The sequence below is a fragment of the Oenanthe melanoleuca genome, chromosome 1, assembly GCF_029582105.1.
Source record: "Oenanthe melanoleuca isolate GR-GAL-2019-014 chromosome 1, OMel1.0, whole genome shotgun sequence".
Classification (NCBI taxonomy): domain Eukaryota; kingdom Metazoa; phylum Chordata; class Aves; order Passeriformes; family Muscicapidae; genus Oenanthe; species Oenanthe melanoleuca.
Genome location: NC_079333.1, coordinates 34,710,606 through 34,737,061, shown reverse-complemented (window position 1 = coordinate 34,737,061; position 26,456 = coordinate 34,710,606). Strand labels below are relative to the sequence as shown.

Here is a 26,456-nt window from a genome sequence, read left to right as displayed (position 1 = left end):
ACTTATGATCTTTTTTTTTCCTCCCCTTTTAATCTTATGGAGGATATTTGTAGCACTGACTTGAAGAGGAGAGAAGTGATAGCTCCTTAACTTCAGGACCTTCAGCCATTAATAAGCCACAAGTCAAACTAAAATATCAGACATTTATGTCATCTTGTTGCTCATCATCATTTTATAACCCTTAACTGGCAAAGACTTCTTCCTAAATGCCTTTTATTTTTACAAGGCACTGCGGAACTACTTATGACAGCATTTCCAAATTTACTGAGCTTGAAAACAAGTCAGATTAGTGGATCTCAAATCCTATTAAGTATCATCAGCTTTAAGAAAGCTGACTTCTTTTTTAAATGTATTTTGTTTTAATTACTGCAAGTTCTTACTCATGACATGGAAGGTGTTCAGACCACTGTGCATTTTGCATAAAACTAGGCAGGTTTTTAGTTTGAAATTGCAGGACTTAGAAGTGTCCCTTTGAAAGGTGGAGCTGATATTTGTTTCTCAGTGAATGCAGAAGAGGTAATTACAGCCATATCACTACAAAATATCCAAATATATAAGAGTGTCACTATGGGTAGACCATTTGGTAGACAGCTTGGCTGGCTGCTGACCTGCAATTTCTGTACTTTATAACTGATGAAGCTTTTCTGTTCTCCCACTCTCTGGTTGCTTTCTCATCACATTTCTATTTATGCTTATTAACTTAATTAAATAAAAAAATCCATAAAACTGGTATTAAAAAAATCCTTATCCTGTTAAGCTAATTGCTCTTGGTTTTACAGTGTTCTTAATTCAGTTGATTGTATGCAATTCAACCTTTTTTTATTAGAGGTTCAGAAAATGTTCTAAAGGTGTTGGGTGAAAGGTGGCTGGGATAAACCAACCAGTAATGTCTCAGATTCAGTTACATAGTACCATGACCTCATAGCTTCACACCCATCAAACTCTGAAGGATTTGATTTTTCAAGACCCTTGGAATTCAGCAGAGTGAAATCACTGTGAAAGTGGAGTGACTTTGCTGTTATTTTCTGTAAGGTATTTTGAACAAGAAGGAGCAAGAAAAGACAACCACAAGACCTGACTTTTAGAGTCAATCCTCACACAACTGCAGTGTGTAACTTTTGCCATAATTTTTGAATTGCTAAAGCAATAAGAGCTTCAGGGACATGACAGCTTTAAAAAACAAGGCCAGTGCTCTTTGTGCCACAGTGTGTTTCTGTCTACAGAATGTGAATAATAATGTGTTTTAACTCACAGGGACCTTCTATACAAATTATTTTTCTCTGTTTTGAGAAGCCCCAGATATTAAAATATTGCAAAAATTTCCTTTGTCTCTCTTTCCACTTCTGTAATAGTGTATCCTGGAAGAAGGAAACTGGACTGTGTAACCAGTTTGAGTGACCTTCACACTGTGTGCCCATTCTTGCTCTCATTTTTCTGACATTTCTGTCAACTCACCATACTGAGCACAACCCCATTCTGTTTGAGAACAAATATGGCATTAATCTAAATATTTTAAGGGAAAATTTCTCTTGAAATGCATCCTTCTGTCCTTGTAGATTAACTGGCTTGGCATAACATGCATTACCATAAAGATGGTAAGGGCATTTATAACTGAGATTCCAGTAGCTGACTTCTGAATATGTTATGCTGGGAGGAGGAGCAGTAGAGAGAAGAAAAATTAGATAAAGGACAGGGAAGAAAGGTGTATAAATATATAGGACAGGTTAAATCCATAAAGATTTCAATGGCAAACTTTCCCTTCTTTATAGTCTGCAGCCTTCCTGATTTAGGAGGACAGGGCATAAGACTGTGTTCTTACAACCAGTCTCCAATCATCACAGGTAATTAATTATGCTACATGTTTAACTAAAGATGTATGGTCTCAGTGAGACTGCCTGAATTTAACTGAGGATTTCTCACTGGTAAAGGATTTGGAAGGAATTGTACACTGAAAATGAAAGCCAGGAGGAAGCTGAGGCACTCATCATCATGAAAACATAAGTTTGAGCATAAGATGTGACTGTCCAGCCCTTCTTGATGTCTGTGAGAGCTTTGTCCTGTGAGCAGATTTACAGTGAGACAGGCTGCAGTGTCACATGTCACACTCAGCAGTGACAAAACAATCAATGGTATAGCTGTTCTCAGAAAAATGTGAACAATCCTGGAGCTAGTACAGACTTAAACTCATGCAAATTGTATGAGCAGAATGAGGAACGAGAAGGTAATTGCCAGTTTTCAGAAGTAATCTACCTTGGATACGTGTATTTTTTTTTTTTAATTGGACTAACACCTAGACAAAAGTATCACAGGAAAAGGGACTCAGTTTTGGAAGACACTTCTCTAAAATTATTCAAGTAATGAAAAAATTGTGACTTGTTTTAGTTCTATTGATCAACTACTGATTGCAAATCAAAATAATGTAAAAATGTTCTAATTATTGGTTTCATTAGTTCTCAAGTCTTTCATTTGTTGTTGTAACCATGAATTAGAACAAGGTCTTCGGTTTCTGAAAAAATTCTTCCCCCTTTGGGAAGCTATCATTGTGACTTTTTTCTTGTGAATTGAAAAGCCTTCTCTTGTAACATTAGTCTTCTCATGTTTACTTTTCTAAGAGCACCAAAAGTACCTGTGCTGTCAGTAGCTGCCAAGGCTCTTGTCACCTCCCTCATCAGCTCCATGGATGATCCTTAAAGACAATAGTGTCATTTGTACTAGAGTGACTTTGTATGCACACGTACATGAGAATGTCATAAAAAGTGACAGGTTGCACAATTCCTGCATGCCATTTCTCTTGAGAGGATTTAAGGAGGACATGGAGGATTAATGTGCTAGGAGAAGCTGTAGAACAGATTTTGAGATGAGGTGCAACACTCCATACAGTGTGTTTCTGTGGTGTCCTGGTTTCAGCTGGAACAGTCAGTTTTCTTAGCAATAGTTGGTACAGTGCTGTGTTCTGGATTTAGGATGAGAATAATGTTGATAACACACTGATGTTTTAGTTGTTGCCAAGTAGTCTTTATGCTAAGACAAGGACTTCTCATCTTTACATGCCCTGCCAGTGAGAAGGTTGGAAAGCATAAGGAGTAGGGAAGGGCACAGCCAGATCAGCTGACCCCAACTGGTCATATTCTATACTGTATAGCAACATGTTCAGTGCATAAACTCTGAGGAAAGCTGGCCAGGAGCCTCTGCTCAGAACTGGCTGAGCATTGGTTGGCAAATGGGAGTTGATTGCATTGTGCATCACTTATTTTCTGTATTCTAATTATTTTTATTATTACCACCATGATTATAATTTCTTCTCTTGTCTGTCCTAATAAACTGTCTTTGTCTCAATCCATGAGTTTTCCTGCTTTTACTCCTCTGATTCTCCTCCCTGTCCCACCATGGGGGGAGTGAGCAAGCAGCTGTGTGGGGCTTGGTTGCTGTCTGAGGATAAACCATGCTGCATGGAAAAATGAGTAAAGTCATATGGTGAAAAGAAAGTACATCTGCCTGGGAAATTTGCCATAGTGTGGGGGGAAAAAAAACTTGACTTGAACTAAAACAAGATCTAGTAGGAAAACTGTTCAGGCCAATTTCAGATGCCATAACTTGGCAGCTTTTGTTCCAGTACTGGCCAGCCCTGTCACATTACCATTCAAAATATTTTCAAGATCACTGCTTGCTGAATTGAGTCCTGGAGTGCAGCCAGGTGGCCTTGATCAATGTGAAAGGGCAGCAGCACAAGAAAGAGTCACAGAGTAGGAGATAGGGATGGAATATGGCTCTCTGCCTGGGTGATATCCATCTCAGACAGAACAATGGGGCAGGACATATCTGCACACTCACTGAGATGTCCTTTGTCTCTCCTGGAGAGTCACAGATCTTTACCGAGATCTGGAAAGAGCTTCACTCACCTACGTGTGATGTGGTGTTGTGAAGCATTGAAGTAAGAACCTGTTTCTGTGTGTTTTACACTGCTGTCACCCTGGTTACAGCCCTCAGAAGTGAATCAGCTGTGCCACCACAAAGACAGATCCTTAATCGTGGTGTCTCACACGTGTGCTGGAGATCAGAATCCCTCCAGTCATGGAGAGAAGTGCTGTCACCCAGTGTTTGCCACTGGAAACTTCCTCCCATTCCTTCACCAGGCACGCACAAAGGATCTTGTTTGGATGGAGGATGGTTTGTAAAGGATGCCTGGAAATGCAATGGTAGCTTGGGCTGTGTGAGGAGATTACTGAAGCAGAGGTGGAAGTGGATGTGCTAGCTCTGAAACATGAGGGGATATTTTGCATCAGTGAAAACTTTCTGAAGCCTTTCAGTTGTTGTACATTGGCTTTCAAAGATGGTAATGTATCATCTTTAAGGATGATAGGTCATGTGGGTGTGCAGTCTACTGCCATGTACCAGAAGACTGAAAGAAAAGCAAATTTTTCCATCTTCCTAAAACTTCAAGCAGAGGTCAAGAAGTAGCATAATGGCAAGCTTTTCCTCAAGACAGTGAGCAGGCTGTTTCCTGAAAGGTATTCATTGGATTTTACATTCATCTTTACAGCATTGCATTTATTGCATTTATTTTTTTTTGCCACATCTGCTCTTTGTTCTAGTTAGGTACAGGAAGACTAAGTTACATTTTGAAGATGTCAGAAGAATTTTGGAAGTAGGAGTGCTTATTTCTTTCAGAATTGAATATGAAGAGATGTAGAAATAAAGGAACAAAGATAAGCCCTTCTTTCTTTGCTGGCAGATCTGGTATCTTGTCCAAGATGTTTGCATTACATCTTAGCCAGCTGAGAAAAGACTAGAGGTGTGAGACAGCTGACCTTTAAAACTGAGGCCTTAACAAGAGAGTTTTCTTTCTGAAAAACTGTGCTTTTTTTCAAGGTATTACAGCTTTATGAAGAATGGTTTGGATGGGTTTCTTTCCACTTTAGAGGCTAAAAAGCAGAATTGTATCCAAATAAATGTAGTTTAGTTTTGATGACAGAACATTACATAAAGCTGAATGAGGTTTTGTCCTGTAATTTCCTTATCCATCAGCTTGTTGTTAGAGGATATTTTAAGACACATGGGAGCCTGAGAGGAGGAGGATTTCACTTATCCTCAGGTTCAGTTTCCAGAATGAAAACTTTCGTGGAAGAGAGTTAGTTTAGAGAAATCTATGGTACAGCTGCCACACACAACACAGTCTACAAACTGTGGTTTAGCAAAAGAAGGATTATAACACCTGTAGCTGAAGAATTTCAGCCACAGATATAAAGTATTGAAGGAAGGTTAGGGGGTGGAAGGGGCATGGTTCTGTGTCACTGTAGGACAGAATAAAGTTGCAGTTGATGGACAGAAAGAAGGAAACATGAAGAAGCATTTCCTGTGTTATCGAGAGCTACCAGATGTACTAAAGGAATTTAATCTGGGTGGAAAATTCTATTCTATCCCTGAATTTTGAGGAGATTCCCATCTTTCACAACTGAGAAATCTGGACTGATAGAAGGTCACAGATCCCACTTGACTTACTGTGTCTAACCACCTCTAGAGAACAGTGTAAGAGAAAGGGAGCTATGCAAACTACAACCATCCCTTCATTTGGTGGGCAGTGAAATTAAGTTAGAAAAGCTTTACCTCCTGCAGATGTGAGAAACAACCTCTGCAGATGTAGAAAACTATCATGCAGTTTTTGAAATAAATAACAATGACAAAAAATCAATCTACTCTTCCAACCATCCTTAAAAACATCGAGTCAGTTACCGAAGGATTTGTACTGCAGTTTAATTTATATGAGTTAACTAATCTATGTTTGTTTCAAAAACTATGATCCTTGAATGGCTGGTAAATTCTTAGGGGCTCCTCCTTTCTGTTTAGACTAGGCTCTTCAAGGCAGGGACTGTTTATAGCTGGCTGTGCATGATACTCAGAAGACCTCTGTGCAGGTCTCAGAAACTTGTAGGCTCTATTAGAATTCAATACTGAATGAAAAGACATTTTAAAATATTAAAAAGTTTTACAGGAAACAGTGATTTTTTAGTCCCTCATGCTTAGTTTTGTCCTCTGCTTAATATTGCTGGAGAAGAGAATTCGCTGATATTACTGCTTGCTTACTTGTGGCCTGAACATATAATGCAGAGTCACAGTCTGGGTTTGTTTTTTTTTTCTTTTCTTCTTTTTTTTTTTTTTTTTTCTTCTTTGTCCTGACAGAAAGATTTCGGGATTTACTGCTTCTCCATTCAAATCAAGATACAGAGATTCTGCCCATCTTTCAGCAGAGACGCTATCCCAAGTAAGTAAGATTGTCTTCTTGGGAGAAATAAAATCTTTATTTGCAGCCAGGGAGAGTAAAGCATTTATAGCAGTGTACATGATTTGGTGCAAGGTCCTCAGGCAGAGCTGGATCAGTGTCTGATGGAGCTTAGTTTCTCTGTTGACACAGGTAGATGTTTTGTCAGGCTAATTCCCACTCTTGTCGTCTGGAATTCCATCATTAATGGTGACAGATTCCCTTGAATTTTAACAGGCTTTCCTCTGAAGGCCTGAAAACACTAGGAAACATTTTTTTTCTGCTTTTTTCAGGGATATATGTTTGCCCTATATTCCTAAAGGGATCAAAAGAGTAGTGTTGAGTGTTAAGAGGTCTTGAATGTATTTTGTATCCTGGACATACCTCTTCTTTTTCCAAGTGACATACCTGAGTGAAACAATCAAAGCTCTTTTATATTGACTAGCTGTTCTATTGACTGGAAGAAACAATCACTTTCATCTTGAACAGAGGCAATGGAGGGGAAAGAAGAAGAAATAGTCCTCACATTAACCCTGACCAGAATGAACAATGAAAGAATGCAAGTGCAGGTGGACAAAGGGAGGAGATGGAAGAACGAATGAAGACAGTCCCTCAATGATGATGGAAACAAGCAAATTTATTTATTTTAGTTATTATTGTTAGGAGGTTTCTGAAATAAATAAGAAATCAGTGAAGCTAGTTATTCTCTTTAAATCTCTTTAAATTAAATTTTTTTTAAGAGCATGCAATTAGAGAGGCTGAGTGCTGAAAGCCAGTCACCTCCTCACTGTGAATACTTGAAAATAAAAGCACTCAAGGATGAAATCCTGATTCTGAAAATGGTGAAGTTTTGCTTTGACTTTAAGGGAGACACAGTTTTATCCCCCCTCAATTTCTTGGTTGCATTGTCCATTGTCACTGTATTACTGGAACACTGTGGAAGTACAATATATGGAATAATGGAAGGCACCTTACGTGTATGGATTGATCTGCTTGTTTCATTAGGACTTCCATGAATTATTACTTTTCTCCTCATCTTTTGTTACCCTGGCAGTACTATGCTTTGCTTGGCTTAGACTATTTGATTTTTGATATGGATATTGTCAGACTGGTCTGAGAAACCAATTCGTTGTCCTTCCTCAAAGAGCAGACTTATCTGTATATAAATCATTCCTAAGATGTTTGACTTTCCATTTCATTACATTCAATTTATTGCTAGCATTCTTGGCAAAAAGTCTACTAATAATATTACACAATGTCAAATTCATGGGCAAATGAGTTGTCTCTTGTCTTCTGACAGAGGATGTTTTCAACTCTTCAAAGATCACAGAGCAAATGGCTGTGTGGAGCTCTGCTGCTGTTTGAAGTTACAGTGGCCTTGCATCACAAAAAGGATACATGTTTTCAGACACATTACTTGGGAAGGTTGAATGATTCCTCTAAAATACAAAAGTCAACCACATTTTGGCACCTAACCAAAAAAGAAGTTTGTGTATGTTCTTAGAAGTAATAGATTCTTGTTTATAGCATCATTAATTGGTGCAAATGTTACAGAAATTTATCATATATTACAGCTCATTTAGAAACTGATTGAACACTCTCAACATATCCAAATATCCCCAGGGAAATTGTCTTTTGAGCAAGGTACTTGTGTTCAGCAAAGTAGAAAACCTGTTTATCTTCATAATATATTTTGTCTTATTCCCATACCATTTTTTTACCTTTCCTATTCTCATTTTCACTGAAGGGTCAGTTAACAGAAATTAAGTAATGCAGAGACATATCTCATAAATCAGTTCCCTTCATTGACTTCAGCTGAGCAGTGTCTGGTTGTGCTGCATTAGGATCTGAGCAGGAAGATCATTTTAATGAGATGTTGTCATAGGGCACAAACTGGAGCTTGTAATGATAAAAGAAATCCTAAGAATATTGAAGGTTAAAAATAGAAGAGAATTCTTAGTAATGAGTTAGCTGAATAGCTTGACTAAGCAGGGCTTAGTAGGTAGAAAGGATAAAAGTTTTCACATATCTAAGAGACAAATGTCCAAAGGAAGGAGATTGGATAGGAGGATGTTCAGCACCACTCAGGCACTCAGGATATTCAGAATTATTGCAATAAATATTAAAGGCTAAATGGGCAAACTATAATCCATCAACTTTTGGAAGAAATAGAAACCTTGTCGTTCTTGCTTGAATTATGTCCTTGTTCATTTATTACATTAAGACCTGAACTCTTTCCCAGGTAACTGCAGGATAATTTTGGGTGCCTGTTCTCAGAGATGTTCATGCACTGGGACGGCTGGGAGAAATTTTCTAGAATATGCCTGGACATTTTCCTGTATTTTTTGGGATAAATGTGTCTAAGAAACATGCTTTGCAATCCTAGCTGATGGAGAAATGTGGGATTTTTTTATTGTCCTTGTGTTTGCTGGGCTTTCTTTGGATAGCCTTGGCTTAGCCACGGAGCCAATACCTGCTCTGGCAAGCAGAGGAGACTATAGAGAGGCCTGATCTTACAAAGATCAAGTCTTACAAAGCCACACAGCACATCACCTTGACTTTTTACTGTGTGCCTGCAAGTCTCATGGCATCATGAGCACCAGCTGGGGACAGCACCCACCCAGCCAGCCCAGCCTGCAGGGCTTGGCCTCTCACTTCCCTCCACAGGGCTGCAGAAGGAGCTTGGCTCAGTCTTATGCTCAGCCTCATGCCTAGAGTGGAGTTTTTAATGAAACACACTGCCCTGTGTGTAGTTACAGGTCACAGAACTAGAAAGAGCAGTCTAATCAGGCAAGTCTTTTTGATACTCAGGTAACTAATGTGATTCAGGAGTCAGAATGTCACTAAACCCCCCTTATCCACCTCATCTGGAAACAAAGAGAAATATTTTGAGGGGAAAAACCTGTCTCCTTGCTGACATGAAGCCATTACCATGTCCACAAGGATTCACATTCCTGAAACTAAGAATAAACCTGCAGCTGTGGGCAAGCAGATGGTTTGGGGTGCAGAGCTGCTGCTGACATAGCCTCTTGGGAAAGCCCTCTGCTCACAAAACAAGAGACAGACTTATCTGCAGCTTGGTCCTGCTCTCCATCACTCCTCAAGTGATGAAGTCACTGGGGGGAGTTACTCCAACACAATCAGGTCTGTCAGCAAACCAAACTTTTGTCAACAAATCTTATCCCAACTCTTTACTTTTCAAATGAGCATTACATAAAAAAACTTTAATGGTTTCACATTTAGCACATTTCTGCAGGAGCTTTTCTCATGCTGGTATCTAATTCATTCTTTCCTTGCTTGCTTTGCTGATGACATTCGTACATGGTTTTGGCATTGCAGGTTTTTAGCAGGTTTTTTCTGTCTAGAAGTGACTTGACAGTTCAGCTGTCCTTTATATTTTCAAGTTATTGCTGAAATCCTCACATAAATATGGGTTTTTTAGATGGATTATTTGCTTCTCTTTTTTCCCCCTTCAGAAATATTTGCAGTCTTCACTCATATCTTCTGTGGGTTTGGTAAAAAAGTTTTTGGATGATTCAGAGATTTTAAGAACAGAAGGAGTGGTTCCAGCTAATGTTCCAGCTAATTTGAGTCCCTTCTTAACATAAGCCATAGAGCATTACTGATAATCCCTGCAGCAAGTTTTTCATTCAGCCAGAGCAGGAATTTAGAATCAAATTGAGATGTTAAAAACTGGAAAACTCACAAGCCTTTAGATCAGCTTGTTTCAGTTGTCAGTTACTTCACCTGTGATAATGTTTTTTAACTTCAGTTTCCAGTTTCTGCCATCTCACTGTAGCATTTTCTGCTGAGCAAGAAAGTCTTGTATCATCTGAAATGACACCTCCATACAAAAGGGTGGAGGTCAGTTTAAAACTTGCCCTTCTCTTGAACAAAATAAATAATAATTTCTTGCAGGGTAAGGCTTAAAAAAAGGTCTCTCTCCCAAAATTTAAAAACCTTTCAAAAGTATTCCCACTTATTTTTTTAAAACAAATCAAAATAAACAAAATAAAATAAAATTTTAAAGAATTAAAAAAAAAAAAGCAAACAAACAAGAAAAAGGCAGGAATGAAGAAAAACAAAATTTTGATGACTGTTTCCATAATGTGCAAATAGAGAAATAACAGTACTTCTTTATAGTCAAATAGGGAGACAATCTAAACTCATAAATTTGACTGTATAAGAAATAAATCCTTTTCTTTAAATGGAATGACAAAGTATTGAATTTTGGGGAAAAAAATGAACTTAGAACCTAGCACATATGATAAAATAATATTTCAAATACATTGACTTTCCATCAATCATAAAGTTACAAATTCACAGTAAATTAAGGTATCTTCTGGTATATGCACAAAAATCCCAGAAAACACAGGATCATGATTTATATTATATATGTGTGTGTGTTCAAATACATATTTGTGAAGGTCATCTTTGAAAAGCTGCTGAAAAGTTTCAGCTCAAGCAAAGCTAAATGTTGTTATTCAGTTCTCATTTGAGAAGTCTAGACAAACAGACGGCAGAAAGTTAGTGCCCTCCCTAAACCATTGTGTCTTCTGGTTCCCAATTGCTATTCATTCTAATGATAATGGATCTGTAATGGATCTGTGGCAATTTCCTACAGCTTGAGATCTGAGCCAAGAAACAGATAAAATTTCATAAATAATACCCCAGGAATAAAACTTCTGTCTGATTTGCAGCTGTCTTGAGAACATTTTTCTTTTTAGAGGAAAATAATTTGTGTCTAGCTGAAGAAAGTAGTGAGTTGTGGCTGCTGGAAGTGATGCTGCACAATCAGTGCATCCACTGAGATTCCTTTGAATCCCAGACTGAAACATGAATGAGAGCAGCTAGCAGGATCATGGCCTTGAAACCCCATTCAGTTTGCACAAGAAACAAAGGCAACATCTTCCCTGATGTTCTTCAAGGGGAAAAATTGTGACCTCTGTGTTCATGACCGAGTCTTCATTGCAAAGGCAAAGACATTTTTAATTTTACAAAGGGGTGGAGAACTTTTATGGAGTGGTTTTCTATTAAAGGCTTCCTGTGAAGTGCTTTACAAAAGATGTCCTCTTGTTATAGAGGAAAAACTGAGGCATGGGACTGTGATGTGAGTTACTAGCATCATCCAGGAACAATTCTCCTTGGGATGAGACCAGAAATAGAAATCAGGTCTTCCACAGTCCTTCCAGTTGTGTGCAGTTGGCTCTCTCATCTGAAATAACATCTGTCCTGTTTTCCACTGCAAAAACACATGGCCTGCCCATATTGCTGAAATCAGATGGGAAACTGCCAAATGAGGGAGCCTTTCAGAAGTGCCCACACAAGCACTTTTAATGCTTTGTGTAGCATTGTACATGAAGCATGATAATTACTGGTTTTGAAGTGCTCCAAGATTCATTTCAAAATGCAGGCTAGAAGCAAACTATCTCATCATCAGTCAGAGTCCTCAGAAGCCTGAGTTTCAGAGAATTTTGATGACTTGATTAAAATAAGAGACTTGCTTAAGGAATCTGGAATGACCTTTAAAAGAAATTCAAGCTTTTTATAGAAAAGAATATTTAAGGGGGTTGAGATTTTGTCTCTTTTTAAATTTTTTTTTTTTTTTTAATGTGACTTTTTGCAGTGATAACCCCTTAACACCTTGTTTTGTAGAGTTTACAAACCAGTGCAAGGCTGAGCTCCATGATAATAAAACCTCCATTCTAAGTAAAGTGCATTTTCCTGTCATTAGGGATTTTTAGGAAATTGAAAGAAAAGTAGCAATGGGGTAGCTGGTAGCTGCTCATTAAAAAGAGCAGTCATGTTATAGGAATAAAAATGCAAGTATTGGATCTAAATATTTTTGGAACTGAAATGAAAACAGAAAGAAAGAGGACAGTAATTCATACTGTGTGTTACACCTTTGAGCTCAGATTCTACAAAGAACTCATGTGGACCCATCCAGATAATATCAAACAGGACCAAGTCAGTATCTTGAAATATTAGGACTACATTTTAAACTAAGATATGGGTCACAGATTCCTCGAGACATAAGCTATATTTGTTCAGAGTGCCAGAGTACTGCAGTATCTTGCAAAAAAAGGACACTTTTGTTCTTTTTCCAAAAGCCTTGAGTTCGTGTAACAACAGCACAGAATGAACCAGTCCCCTTAAAGGGAATTAGGCTGCTAACTTCACCAGGGCTCAGACCTGAAACCTGAGGCACAAGTACAAATCTTTCTAGGTAGAAAGATGTGGGGGGTAAAAAAAATATAAATATTTGTGCAGCAACTTACATACAAAATTGAAGCTCCATGTGCATACATATTCTCTTTTAAGTACCAAGCATTCTAGAATTCTACTTGAACTTACCTGTTTATCATAGCATAGTTGTGGCTCATTAGCAGGCATGAACTGTTTCATGCAAAACATTGTGATAATCCCAGTTGAGAATTGGGAAATGGTGGACTGAGAATGAAAGAGGATTAAACCTTTCTCAACTTTTGGGAGATGAAACCATTCAGGGAATGGAGTAAGACCAATAGGGGACTATGAGCATAGTTCTTGATAAAGCTTGCCAATTAATTGATACATACATGTCTGCTATTGAGCAGCATCATGAGACTGTGGGGAATTATCTGCCACCAGATATCTTGAGGGATGTTTTTTGAAACAACTCAGAAGTTATAGTAGTTTGATGCTGAAATTATTAGTGAGGTTCTTTGATTCATTATGTAAGGAAGTTAAAAGGATCCCTTCCGCCCTTAAATCAAATTTTATCATAGCTTTAAAAATAATGGCTTATATTAGCTTAAAAAAAGTAGTTTCACAATTACCATAGTTACAGAAGTCCAAGCACCAGGCTCTGGAAAAGAGGAAAAACAAATGCTAAGGAGTTTTGGTTGTTGACAGAAGTAATTTCCTCCTGGATGCAGCAGTCCTCCAGGTGAACCTGCTTGAGCTGGAGGGGTTGGACTAGATGGTCTCCAGAGGTCCCTTCCAACTCCAGCCACTCTGTGGCTCTGTAGTTCCATGTGATTCTGGATAAAAGGGGGCAGCACCATTCATTCACTCCTGTATGCCTACCTGCACATTACCATTTTTATTCTTGGCCCCATTCGTTCAGTGAGGGACCCCAAGGCTGTTTTCTTTCATAGAAACTGTTAAAGGAGGCAACATCTTTGATTGGTGTTTTGTTAGTAAGTCTTGGTGGAAAAGGGAGAAAAGAAAGATTCCAGCTGTAATAAAGGGCAAAATGGATGATATTATGCCCCTAAATATTTGGAGGGAAAAAAAAATAAAGCTGCCTGCTGTGTCATCCTTTGTGTTTCATGTAAGACATAAGCCATAAATGTACTTCCTGATCTTTAACAATGTAGAAATTTATCAACACTCATTGCAGTTCTGGCCATTTGCCAAATAGGTTTGAAGATGCAGGTAAAATGTCAGATAAGCATTTCATGTGTACCAGAAGTGTCACTTCATGCTTTAACACTGCAGAGGAGAGGAAAGCACAAACATTCAAGACAATAGAGGCTGTTACAGTGTTCTAACTTTGCATAAAATGGACAAGGATGGTTTGTTCTTTTCAGGACAGTCCTGGGTTTCAGTTTCAGCAGCCTTTTGGGCTGTGGCACTGGTAGAGTGGTTCAGTTCTGAGTACCAGGCTCTTTAAAATATCTGTAAGGGAGACACTTCACAATTCTTTTCCATGAAGCATGTTGGCCTTTAAACTCTTGGTGTCAGAGATGGCAACAGGCCCATGTTGATCCAACAGCCATTCCCTGTCTCTTGAGAGTAATGTATAGGAGACCTGGGCTGGGGGATGCCAAGAGGACCACCCTGAACCGAGCATCCTCAAATAAACACCTCAGCCCTGTTTCATGGAGGAAGCTGTCTCAGCATCTGGGCTAGAGCTTAGCTCAGAACTATGAAGTCAAAATGAACTATTAAGTAAAGTTTGGCAGTGGTGGAAAAGCTGTCTCATCCTATAGTATGTTATTGCAGATGTTAATTGTCCTCAGTCATGAGGACAGGAGTTGGCTGCTGGTTGATTGTGCACAGTGGGCCAAGCCTAGCCCCAAGGAAACTTTTCTGTGACCTTGTCAAGTGGTTTGCACGAATCACAAGTGCTTTTGAATGGCCAGGCAGCTGGCAGCTGGAAAACATTGTTAGCAGCTGCAGGACTGCAACAGCCCGTGATATTAGCTGCCAAATCCTTTCTGATTGTTGCCTAATCAGCTGGCTGAGGCTGTTCACAAACAGAATTGGAGACTAAATAAAGTTTGGAGATAAATCCAAACACAAAAGCTGTGTAGTGATTTGTTGGATGGTGAAGATAAATTTGGTGATATTCAGAGTTCCTGGTTGCTGTTGTTTAATAGAAGAATTTTGTGAGTTACAGGACTGCATAAAATAATTAGTCTAAGCATCTGCACCTAAGGTGAGGCATCACATGTGTCAAGTGAAGTGATTAGTGAGTGCTTCTGTTGTATCAAGAATGTGGTGACAATTTTTCTTCCATTAAAGCAATGAGAGAAGGTGTCTTGCAGGCACCAACCAGAAAGAAAAGATATGAAAATCATTTGCTTTAGAGCCTAATAACTTTCACATAACACTTTGCTTTATGTCTTAATTATCCATTGCTGTCAAGGTATCTTTATAAAACAAGGTTTAAATTAAATTTGTGTGGGGTTGAAAGTCATGTAGAATCAAACTATCATTTAAAAATCAAACATTTAAAACTTTCTCATTCCCCTGGGAGCTTGTATAAAGCAAAATTGCTGCCTACTCCAAAAACCCCCACAGCATCAGGGTCAATCTTCTTACCCCAAGTCCTCTTGACCAATATGGAAATGATTACCTACATTACAAATGTTCTCTGTATCTTCTCTGGTTTCAAAAAATACTCAGAAGTGTCATAGGAAAGCAAAATGCCTGAGGGTTTCCAAGGTTTTGTTTTCCCTCTGCATCGTGCATCATGATGTTAAGTAAGGATATTATAGCTTTGTATTTCCATTCATTGCATACTGTGTATTCAGGATTAAAATAGGTTTTCTAGGTACCTTAGTGCTGGTGATTTCTAATATTCTTAAGGTTTAATAAATTCATCTTTTGACAAATTACCTGAACAGATTGAATATTTTTATTATATTGAACCAATTGTGAAAGTCTTACAGTAGATTAAATTATTATTTTATTTGCATGGATAGCTGAAGTTTCCTAAACAATATTTGAAATGCAAACATGCATTTGCAGTAATTTCTTGAAGGTGTTTGCATCCCTTCTCAAAAGACTTTTGAAAGCTATTTGTACTTTTTTTTCCTTACTTACTAATGTTGTTAGGGAAAACACAGCAGTGGAAGTGCCTGTTGACAATTTCCTCATCACCTGGTACTCTTTTACCAGAACAAGCAAAGAAATGATGGGAGAACTGAGCCATCCATTTTCCTGTGCTTCAACTTAGACAAGACAAATCATGTAGATGTAATGTTATCATGTGAAAAAATCACAAACCTGATGTCCTGGCCATTAGGACATTGTGAAGATGAAACTCTGTGTTCTTAATAATACACCAGGAGTACCTCCTGCCACTGCAGTTTTCAAGGGAACCATGTCTAGGATTTCAGCACATCACTCCATGAGTAAGAGCTTGAAGTGCATTGGAGAGATCCCACTCACTTTGCTCAAATCTAGGAAACTTCATTCAGGCTGGTATAAGGTAAACTCTGGAGCTGTGAACTGAACCCAGGCTTTCCATAACTTTTTAGTATAAGCTGGAAGAAGGACTAGCAAGTACCCAAATCTATTTATTAATGTGATACAGGGAGCAATTCAGTGTCTGTGCCAATGTTTCTGAGTGCTGCTGTCCTGAAGGATCCCTGCTGGTCTGTAACCAGTGTAACAGTCATTGGTTCATATTTAAGTCATGCCAGGGAAGGGAAGGGAAGTTTCAGGGAAGTTTCAGGGAAGGGAAGTTTTAGGGAAGTTTCATGGAAGGGAAGTTTCATGGAAGGGAAGGGAAGGGAAGTTTCAGAGAAGGGAAGTTTCAGGGAAGGGAAGGTGTACTTTTCTGTTTTGTGCATAGTCCATACATTACATGAGAAAGACTCCTTAATTCAATTGAGCAGGTTTACCTTGTGGGATCAGCAGAGCAAAATGTAATGAGCTTGTTCAGTGGCACAGGCTGTAATGAGAGCCTCTGGGCACTGCTCTTCTGTGACAGGCAAGCAATGCTGGTATTGATGGACAGCCTCATCTCCCTCTGTTTTGTGCTAGGAAGGAAGGTTGAAGGAATCTCTTGTCAATTTATTTGCAAATTGCTGTGTCCTGATGAGAAAACAGGCTGAGTTCAGCATCTGCAAGTCTTCTTTCACACATGGTTCCATTAAGCACTTGAACATTTTAATTCCAAGCTCTAAGTGCAGCAGAGGGGTTGTCCCTGGAGCTCAGCCCCTGCTTCCCTCTTTTCAGAGTCAGCACAAGCTGAGATGGGGAACCTTCCTAGCTGTCACTGCTCCATCTGTAGCTGTGCCTTGCTGTCTCAGAGCATAGTTAGTGTGTGTCTATGTATAGTTTGTCTTTCTGTTGTTAGATGGCAGTAACTGGATGTGTAATGGTTGATGGTTAACTTTTTTTATTGGTGCATATTTGCACTACAGTTAAGGAATCCACGTTAAAGAAGCCATGCAAACAGGAGCTATCAAAATTTGATCTGTCTCTCTCCAGTAATTTGATAGCAAAATAGAGCAGGTTTGCTGCAGGCAGCTCTTAAGAGCACCACTGGAATTTAAGAAATCCATTTATGTCTTCATTGGCTGTGCCAGCTGTTTGTGGTCAGAGGCACCCCCCTCACCAAATTAACTTTGGATTTAGTTATTAAGCCCTGCACTCAGCTTCTGGCACTACTGAATAGCATCTGCACCATGTAAAAATGTTTTGGCAATTATAGCTTGTTCCCTTGTTTGATCCTTCTTATGATATCCATCAAGAAGAATCATGACTGAAATATTTAGCATATTTGAAAAAATAAAAAATGTCTCAGTTTTGCAGAGTCTGGGGTCTGTTCTTCTCTGCACTGAAGGTTCCTTGAAGAATGAAATTTCAGGGGAAATTGTCATTAAAACTTCTTCACAGAAAAATATATATCAAAAGTAATTCTAAATCAGGTATTACTTTATTGCCATTAGGCCATCTGTGTTAAAAACCCCCCTGGGCACTCAGGTATTTGAACACTGTCATCTAAGGTTAACTAAACTGATGAAATAGGATTAACAAGGAAATAACAAGGATGGTGGCTTTATCTACAGTCATCTTTACCCTTTCTTAATTTGTTTGTCTTGGCAAGGGTTCTCCAATGAGATATGAAGCTATTACTTACCCTTTTTTAAGCTGTCAGGTCAGATCTATGGATAAAAGCCATCAGTTGGACAGATGGAAACTGGAAAACAACAATATCTAGAAACACTCCTTTGTGGAATGTTGTACTCTTTTCCTTTTACTTGCTCATTAAAGATTGTGAGCCACTTATTGATGAGATTCATGACCACCATTGCAGGGTATTTATGGGCCTCACAAACTTTTAATGAAGTCATTTTTGCAATGCTCATCTCTGTGTGAGAAATTCAACTATTTCTAACAGGTAGATACTGTTACACAGTGTCAAGCTGGCTTGCCAGGGTTCTCCTAAGAAAGGTGTGACAGGGACTGGGTCAATCCCAGCACTGCATCCTACACCAAGAGGGAAGTCCCTTTTGATAAGGGATCTTTCACAGTAGTTGAAGTGATGTTAAGAATGTTCAGTGGTCATTTAGTGAATGGTTGATACATGCAGCCATTAGGAAAAACATTAATGTGGTTTTCAGAATGTCAGAGAGGAACAACCAGAAAGTATTCATCTGTCTGTCCAGTTTTACCTTTACAATTTGTTTAAATTGCAGCTGTTAAGGGAATCCTTAAACAGAAGCAAAGTAAGTGGTATGTGGAACACCTAAATCACTGATCACAGCTGATGGGATAAAGAGTGAGGTCTTAAAAAGATGAGCTTTAGTAGATACACAGAACCTAGAGGGCTGGAATTTCATCCACACTGTACTGCCCATATGCTACTGTCTTTACCTGCAGACATAGGCACCAGGGCAGTATAAATGGCAAAAAGCTGTTCCACTAAAGATAATCTACTTTTACAGTGCATTTCTGCCTGATGATACACCTTTTGCTCCTGCAGAACTAAATTCTGATATCATGTAAGTCAGTGGCATTTTTGCCATTTGTTTTGTAATGGAATCATATTTTTTTTAATAGAGAATTCAGCAGAGTATTATCTAGATAAGAATATAGATTATGTATTAAATGAAGAAAAAGTCAATGTTGACAGGTGGGAAGCAGCAAAAAGCTCTTAAGCAAAGAGTTTAAAAATGAGTAAGGTATCAAATAGGGATAAATTCATCTTGGGATGTGTTCTTTCAATATATCAAATAATGAATGATAAGGAGGGACATGTAAACACCAAGTTAATTAAATCCTTGGATGATATTGGACCAGGGAGGATAGTGTATATCAGAGCAGATGGAATGAAATTTCTGAATCATCTGGCAAATTTTAGGAGATGGATGGAAGAAAAGGAAGATGAGTTGGAATAGGCAGAAATGTCAGACAGTTCATCAAAAGACAAATTGTTGAATAAGAAGAACTGACATGGGCTGGGGAAATTGTTAGGCACATACTTTATAACAGCCTTTTGTCTGTGTGTTAAAGTGTGAAACCTCTTAGAATCACAGAATCATTGGGGCTGGGACAAAACCTCCAAAAGTGAGTCCAAGCTGTGAACAAACATCACTAAGTCAAGTCAACTCAACCATTCCACTAAGTGCCTTGTACAGTCAATTTTTGAACACTTCCAGGGATGGTGACTCCACCACTTCCCTGGGTAGCCTGTTCCAATGCTTAACCACTCTTTCAGTGAAAACATTCTTCCTCATGTCCAGCCTGAACCTCCCCTGGCACAACTGAACAAGTAAACTTAAGCATTAAGCTAATTAAACTGAAACTAAACCCTGTCTCATGGAGGAGAGTTCTGAGAATGTGTTGCTTTCTGATTTCACCCAAACAAAGAGCATTTACTGAAGATGTAAGTGACATTCTGGAAATGACAGTGGGTAAGCATGAGAGATGGGATTAAAAGTGTGGACTTCTCCTCCTCTCTGGCTGGTCAAAACTGTCATTTTAAGTTAGACCTGAGACAGCCCTGGGATCTGCATCTCACAGTGATCACAAACATGATGGGGATCAGTGTGAGGTGCAGGACATTGATTTTCTGCAAGAAGTCTCATATGTTGTGAGTTGTTGTATATGATGATAGGACCAGTCTTATCATCAGTGGTGTTTCTCTGTATATGTGCAGAACAATTTCAGGGGTTCTGGTTGATAGGGACTGATACTGTACCTACAGAAGAGACTCCTTTGTCTTAGACCCTGACTCTGTGCCAGAGGTATTCATCCTGCTGTGATGCCCAGACTCTGCTCTGCTCAGTCACCTTGTGCTGCAGCAGTGTCTGACACCAAGTGGTTGTAGACATCAGGATATTTATGAAAAACAGGGATGGGAAGGGTTAGGAAAAGAATTCTGTATTTACAGTAATTAAAAACTAGTTCCATATCTCTCTGTCTGTCACCAAGTCACTCACCTCTTTTGTTTGGGATCAGCTGTACTCTGTAAGCTTCTTAAATGTAACTCATAGAGCAATGCTAAAAAGTAAGGCTCTGTTTAATATGAGCACACAGAAAAGTAAGAGCTTGAAGGAACTTAAAAATTCAAAGGGTAAAAATTTCTTTATTTTGAATAACCCAAGGCAGCTGCACAGAGGCATGTTTGTATGGCTAGAAAGGTAATAGCAATGGCACTGCCACCTATGAACAATAATGTCATTATCCAGGGCCTTGGCAGGACTGAAACGAACACTGCAGACAATAATGGGCCATTCACTCTAAAAATTAGAACTGGAAATAAGAAGTTGGAGCATAGTCAGAGAAAAACAAGAGGTCAAGATAGTCAGGACTGCATTGAGCTCATCTATGATGTAATGCAGTATATTTTCTGGTAGATGATAAGCTTCTGCCTATGAATCTGTGTGCAGACTCATCTGTAGGCTTCTGTTGACTTCAGAAATCCCTGCTTCAAGCTGGGTGATCTCATCCTTAGTCTGCCATTTTATTCCAACTGTGTATGTTTCACTACTGCTGGGCAGGTGTTCTTTACATTTTGGCCTTGCCACTTTTCTGTATCCCCTTCCAGATAAGAGATTCTCTGCCTAAGGAAATGAGCTTGTCTGACCATCACTGAACATCTGGAATCCATCTGAAGTTGCATTATCACTATCTTGCAGACCTCTCTCTTCAACTGTCAGAGGAATAGTTAGAGAATTTCTTTCTAGGCTTTCTGGCAGCTAAATTCAAGCAATTCAAGATATTTTACAGACCCCATGCCAGTAATGAGCTGCTTCATGAAGCTGTCCCAAAGGAAGCTTAGTCCCACAGGCACAATCACTGGCCTGTACAGGATGTAAAGCTCATGGAGAATATTTTTCCTTAAAGGAAGTATATCTGAGACATTTCTTTTGAAAAGAGAGTTTTTCAAATAAAAGATGGGCTTGTGACTGGACAAAGTCACTTTGTTTACCTAATGTAAGCCCTGAGACAGAAAAGAGTCAGCAGTGAGACATGGCAATTTTATCTAGGGGATTTATTGCATTTTAGATAACACATTTGTGTTTAAGTTTACCAGGTATTGAGAATCTCATTTTATTGCTTCATTCCAACTGAAGAATTTGTTGTGAGATTTGCCTTTCTGTGTCTTTTCTTTATATTCTCTTAATTTTGAGTTCTTCATCTCTACTTAATTCAGTCCAAAGAGCCTGATCAAGCTGACTTTGGAGAGAACTGTGATATTCCTGTCCTTGTCTTCAGATTGATCTGCTGCCAGCTGTATCTGCCAGCACTTAGTCAGCTGCTTCTCTCCTCCCCTTTTGTTTCTGCAGATACCTAGCTAGGATTTTAAATCCTGTACTTTGTCTTCCTTGTGATTTGTCAGCCAATTTTTCTTTCTCCATCCCTGAGGTGTACTGGACTTGAGTGGGAAAGCCTACAGCAGTGTGGATGTTTCACTAGAGTGGTCATCTTTTTCCCCCAGCCTACTCTATCTAAAGAAGTATTTTGCCCTTTGGTATAATATCTCTCTTGAGTATATTTGTAACTGGAAAAGAGTTGCCAGGGGAGTCCTAAACTCTCATGTAGTTCTGCCATTCTTATTTCAATTGAAAATACCCAAACCCTGGCTTGTGGGAATTGAGTTAGACTTCCAGTGCTGGTTCATGTGTAATAATTAGAGATAGGAAAAACTTGAAACAGCATCTGAAATCTGCAATGTGGTTGCATCAGGATGCAGTATCAGTACAGAAAGGGGTTGGAAGTCTTTGGTGGTCCTGATCTCCCCCTACATTCTATTCCCACTTTTTGACCTCATTCCTGCTGTTGTACTGTGCTGTGTTGTGCTCTTCTCCAGGAGCCAGAACAAGGATGTTTGTCCCAGGGAAGTGCTGCCCTACATCTGTATGGCCCCTTCTCCAGCCACATCCTGCCCTTTCTCACAGTGTGTTAGTGCAGACAGTGCTTGGCTGTTGCTGCCCACTGTCCTTGTTTGGCTCCACAGCTGTCCATCCAGCTGTTGTTGCTGGTTGCAACATGAACATTAGGCACCTTGCCTTCCAGGCTGCTACAGAAACTGATGCTGCAGGTATTTCCACTGGTGTGGAGACATGGGATATCCTCTCTCAGTGAGTGTCATGTACCAAGCAGGGAAGAGGACTAATATTGGCACTGCTTCCAGCCCATCTGTTAGATGGCATCACCTCTGAGGTGACCACCAAAGGCAGCAGTACAGGCAGCAGAAAGATTCCTGTAAATATTGAAAGAGACCAAAGATCAAATAAGGGAGTGGATTACTCTAAAGCAGAAATACAGTTTGCAGTGAGATAAGCAGATAACTGCTGTGTCAGTGAATGGGTTGAGGAGAAATATGGCCAGAACATTCCACCTCATTGTGGTTGCTGGTCTGCAGCATTTTATCACTTAATGATGTAATGAATAAATTTTCAAAAAGCAATAGGTGGTGCAGTCATTACAAATGCTCTTCTTCTAATTTTTCTTGATTACCTCAGGCAAAATTTGTAGGACACAAGTTTATAGAGAGGAAAGGTACTTCACAAAACAGAAATTGGAATTGGTAAGGAAAAAGGTGTACAACACAATTTCTTGTTATAATAAAATGAAATTGTGTTTTCTTTAATCAAAGGAATACATTTTGAGAACATTTTATCAGAATGACCTTTAAAAGGTTGCTATGGAGAAGACTTAATGGAACATTAATTAAGAATATTGACCCAAAAATGTGGTACAGAAAGTACATGTACTTTCAGAGAACAAAGTTCCCTCAGTTTATAATTATATTTGATTGCAGTTCTCATAGTGATTTTACAGACTTTTTAATGGAGTAAGTCAATGGTTTAAACTGTTGCTTCTCTCCTGTAACAGTCAGCAATGAGTAGTCAGAAATATGGGTTCTCCATAAATACTTCAGGTAATGCTTAAATAATTTTATTCAGTTCCGATGGAAACTAACTTGGTCTGAGAGGTTGCTTTTGGATTGCTGTGGGAGTCATGAACAAGGAAGAGCCATATTTATTTATAAGGATGTCCCCCAGAGGTGAAAGTCTGTTTTCTGTTGCTATCAGTGGTAGTTCGATCCCCATGCTTTTTTGAACTTTCTGTTCATAATTAGGAGGTTCTTTTCTTCTTCTCTCCTCCTCCCCACTCTTCTGTTACAAGTCCAGCTCCCAAAAGGTGATTGTACAACTTTTGCTGCTGTAGTGTTCCAGCCCACTCCAGTGGAATCTTCTCAAACCTGCACTGTGTGTCATAGAAAACCACAAATCTCAGTTTGTGGTTTACAGGAGGAGCATTATCCATGAAAATGTGGTGCCACTTTCTTACCCTTATCATCATGCCTTCACCATACTTAGTCTTGCTAAGGATGTTGTAGAGCTGGAAATTCTTCTTTAGTCACTTCTGTGCCCTTGAGAGTATAAAAAGCTGGAGAAAGGTGATTTTGTTTTGCTTTGCCCAGTCAGAGAGAAATACATGGAACTGAGATGTACTAAAACTGATGGTTCTTACAGGATTCTAAAAATAATTATGGTTTAGCAGGTTTCTATTTGAAGAAAATTTGTTGCTGATTGATTCTATAGCTTTTTGAGCCTTCCATATTGTTATGATCAGATCCTTCACTAGCTAATCAAGGAATCAGCTTTGGTAGAAAAGGGGAGGAAACTTCTGCAAGCTCTAGTACATACCGTAAGAATATATTTGAAATTGTAAGGAAAAAAAATGTGAATAATTGACCAGAAATTTAACTCAAGCAGTTTAAAAAAATCAGGAGAGGATGGCTAATGAAACCTGAATTAGAATCATAACCCTTTGCAATCTTGCACAAAACAGTATATAAATTTAATTGGACCCACTGGGTTTTGCAAGCTTACTTGTCTGAGGGGCTACTGATTTCATTAATGGAAACATCATCCTTCACAGTGTCAGAACACATGGGAATCTCTGATCACACATGCCAGGTTTTGTGACACTTTTAAACCTTGAAAAGCTGTTGTAGTTTTGAAAATCCATAAAAACCAAGGATGGCATGCTTTGTTCACTAGTGGTTCTTTTGTAAAAGGTTTTTGGTACTGAAGTGCTGTCAGTAATCACAGCCCCTCTGGTAAAATAGTGTTGCAGTGTACACATACAGATTGAGGCTTAAATAAGGACATCAAATATTGTATGTTGACTTCATAAAATGAAGTGGCTGTCTTGATTTTTGCTGCAGAAAATATTTTAAAATCTTTGATAGCAGAAAATGCAGCTTCTTTGAAAAATCACATAATTTGTAGTAGCTGGGCTTTTACTGATAAATGTGAATTGAGTCTTGGACTCCAAAATGTTCTAGAACAGTGCAGTATCCATTTTGCTTTCTGCAGGCTGTGAAAGATTGTCTCAGGCACAAGTTTCAGATTTGGATGGCTTCCAGCAGTCCTTCTCTGATCTCTATTTTGCTGGTGCCCTGAAGAAGGAGTCATGCATCAGGAGCCATTCTGATAGACAGAGCCACACAGCAGAGACAAACCAACTTAAACTGGAGAAACAGCAGACAGCAGATGGGTACAGTCAGGCAGCAAAATTCAAGAAAACAGTGAAACAGTACTGATCCAGAACATGACTGAGCTACAGTGAGCACATCAGCCTGGTTTTTCAGATATCAGAGGAAAGAGGAGTCTTAAGAAGGAATTTGAAGGGAGATAATGAAATAGCTCTGCAGATGTTTACTGAGATTCCCTCCCAGGCAAGAAGGAAAATGTGGGAGGAACATGGAGGCACTTGTTTGAATATTTGTCATGTGGGGGTGGAAGCTGATATTGTAGGTTATCAGAGAGAGGTGATTGCATCTCTCTGGTGCAGCAGAGTTAGAGCAGCAGAAGAGCATAAGGAAACTTCTTCCGCCATCAGAGAGTTGGTTACTTGGATTTCTCAGGCTGAATCCATCAGTTCTGAGATGCAGTTGTGGTAGGACAAGTAAAAGAGAAGAACAAGCATGGGAGAAGTGTTGTTTAGTTGGTTTTATTATGATTTTGGGGAATGTCAGTTATGTTTTTGTAAGGAATCAGGGGAGGGATTCAGCTCCCTTAGCTTTACTGACTGTGTTTTGTGACTTGTATCCAGAACTTAGTGTGCTCACACAAAGATACTTACACATGGATCTTAGTAAGAACTGAATGCCAAGGATATAAAATCTCATGCTGCTGGAATAAATCCTTCTTCAGCTGACTTTGGTAAAAGCTTTGCCTGAAACTTCAGTCAGACTAGGATTTCACTTTTTGTGCTCTATGCAGTACTTTGTTTCCAGGCATTTTGTTCAGCTTGCAGATGATGATACTGCTTTAATTAAAATTTCCTACGAGCTCCTGATTTAACTCCCCTATCCATCTGTTATTCCACTAATATCCCAGATAATGTCTTACAGTAGCTCCCAGAGAGCCTAGAAAAAAAAGTGATAACATCATTTACTGTTGGGTTGTGAAGCACAATCAAAGCAATATCTTTTCTAAGGGCTCTTACACCCTGAAGTAAAGCATGGCACTGAGAGCCAAGTCCAAGAGGTGTGAGCAGATATCTCCACACATCACTGTGCAGTTCCTAATGGAAAACAATGACTTGGATCTCAAGGGCAGTACAGCTGCCTGTGTCCCTCAGACAGTGTCCCTCAGTTTAGGGGCAGCCCATGTTAGTGCAGTGGCATTGCCCAGCATTGGAACAAGCTGGTTTAAGTGCTTGTTGGGCTGTTTTGCTACCACTGTAGAATGGGAGTGTGCTTTAAATAGAAAATATCTATAAGATGCTTTTTAATAATGTGCTCTGCTATTTTTTGTGATGTATTCTATTTTGAAGAGCTTTTTTTTTTTAATCTTTTTCTGAGCTAAAAAATTGTCCCACAATAATAAGCAAGAGCTTCTAAGACTGGAAATGAATATATGTGAAAAGAACAAGTTGTTATTTGAATAAGTTTGCCTGAAGGGGCAATTTCTAAACTTTTAGTAAAATTCCATTCCCTTCCTTCATGTTAATTAAATGAAAGCTGGGGGGATAGGAGAGCATAGCATAGTAGTGTGATATATCTGGGCCACAGCTCAAGAAGCAAAAAGTCATCTTACCCCCCTTGGCTTTTTATTGAGTGCTGTGATATTTCATTTTCAATAATGAACTGCTTTTATGCAAAACTTTTCCATCCTACCAAATGAAAGTAGGAACATGTTGTCAGGAAACAAAAATTGCATAATCTCTGCAGAAGTCTGTGACTGAATCACTGCTCTGTTCCACCCTATGCCATTTGATATGGCATCAGGAGGTTTCTTCCTTCCACTAGCTTGAATAAGAAAAGGATGAATGGCCACTGCCATTAAGGCATTAGGTCCAGTTGTCTCAGTTATAAATAATCCCTCTGGTGAAATGGGATTAAATAGTGCATGTTTATGACCTCCAACAAAATCTTCTAGGGAGATCATGTTATGCTTGGAATCAGTCTTTTCAGGCACTCTGGTGGAGTGGGTTAACACAGTAGCAA

General features: G+C 39.0%; 1 protein-coding gene across 2 annotated transcripts in view; it reads left to right on the top strand.

Annotated features, from left to right (window-relative positions):
• The window catches only part of NOX4 (NADPH oxidase 4), a 99,103-nt gene that overhangs the window by 55,605 nt on the left and 17,042 nt on the right, over positions 1–26,456 (top strand). For both annotated transcript variants that reach the window (XM_056493451.1, XM_056493459.1), the window contains one exon: positions 6,178–6,259. In XM_056493451.1, the coding sequence (XP_056349426.1) occupies positions 6,178–6,259 (82 nt within the window). The remainder of the gene's footprint in view (positions 1–6,177; positions 6,260–26,456) is intronic.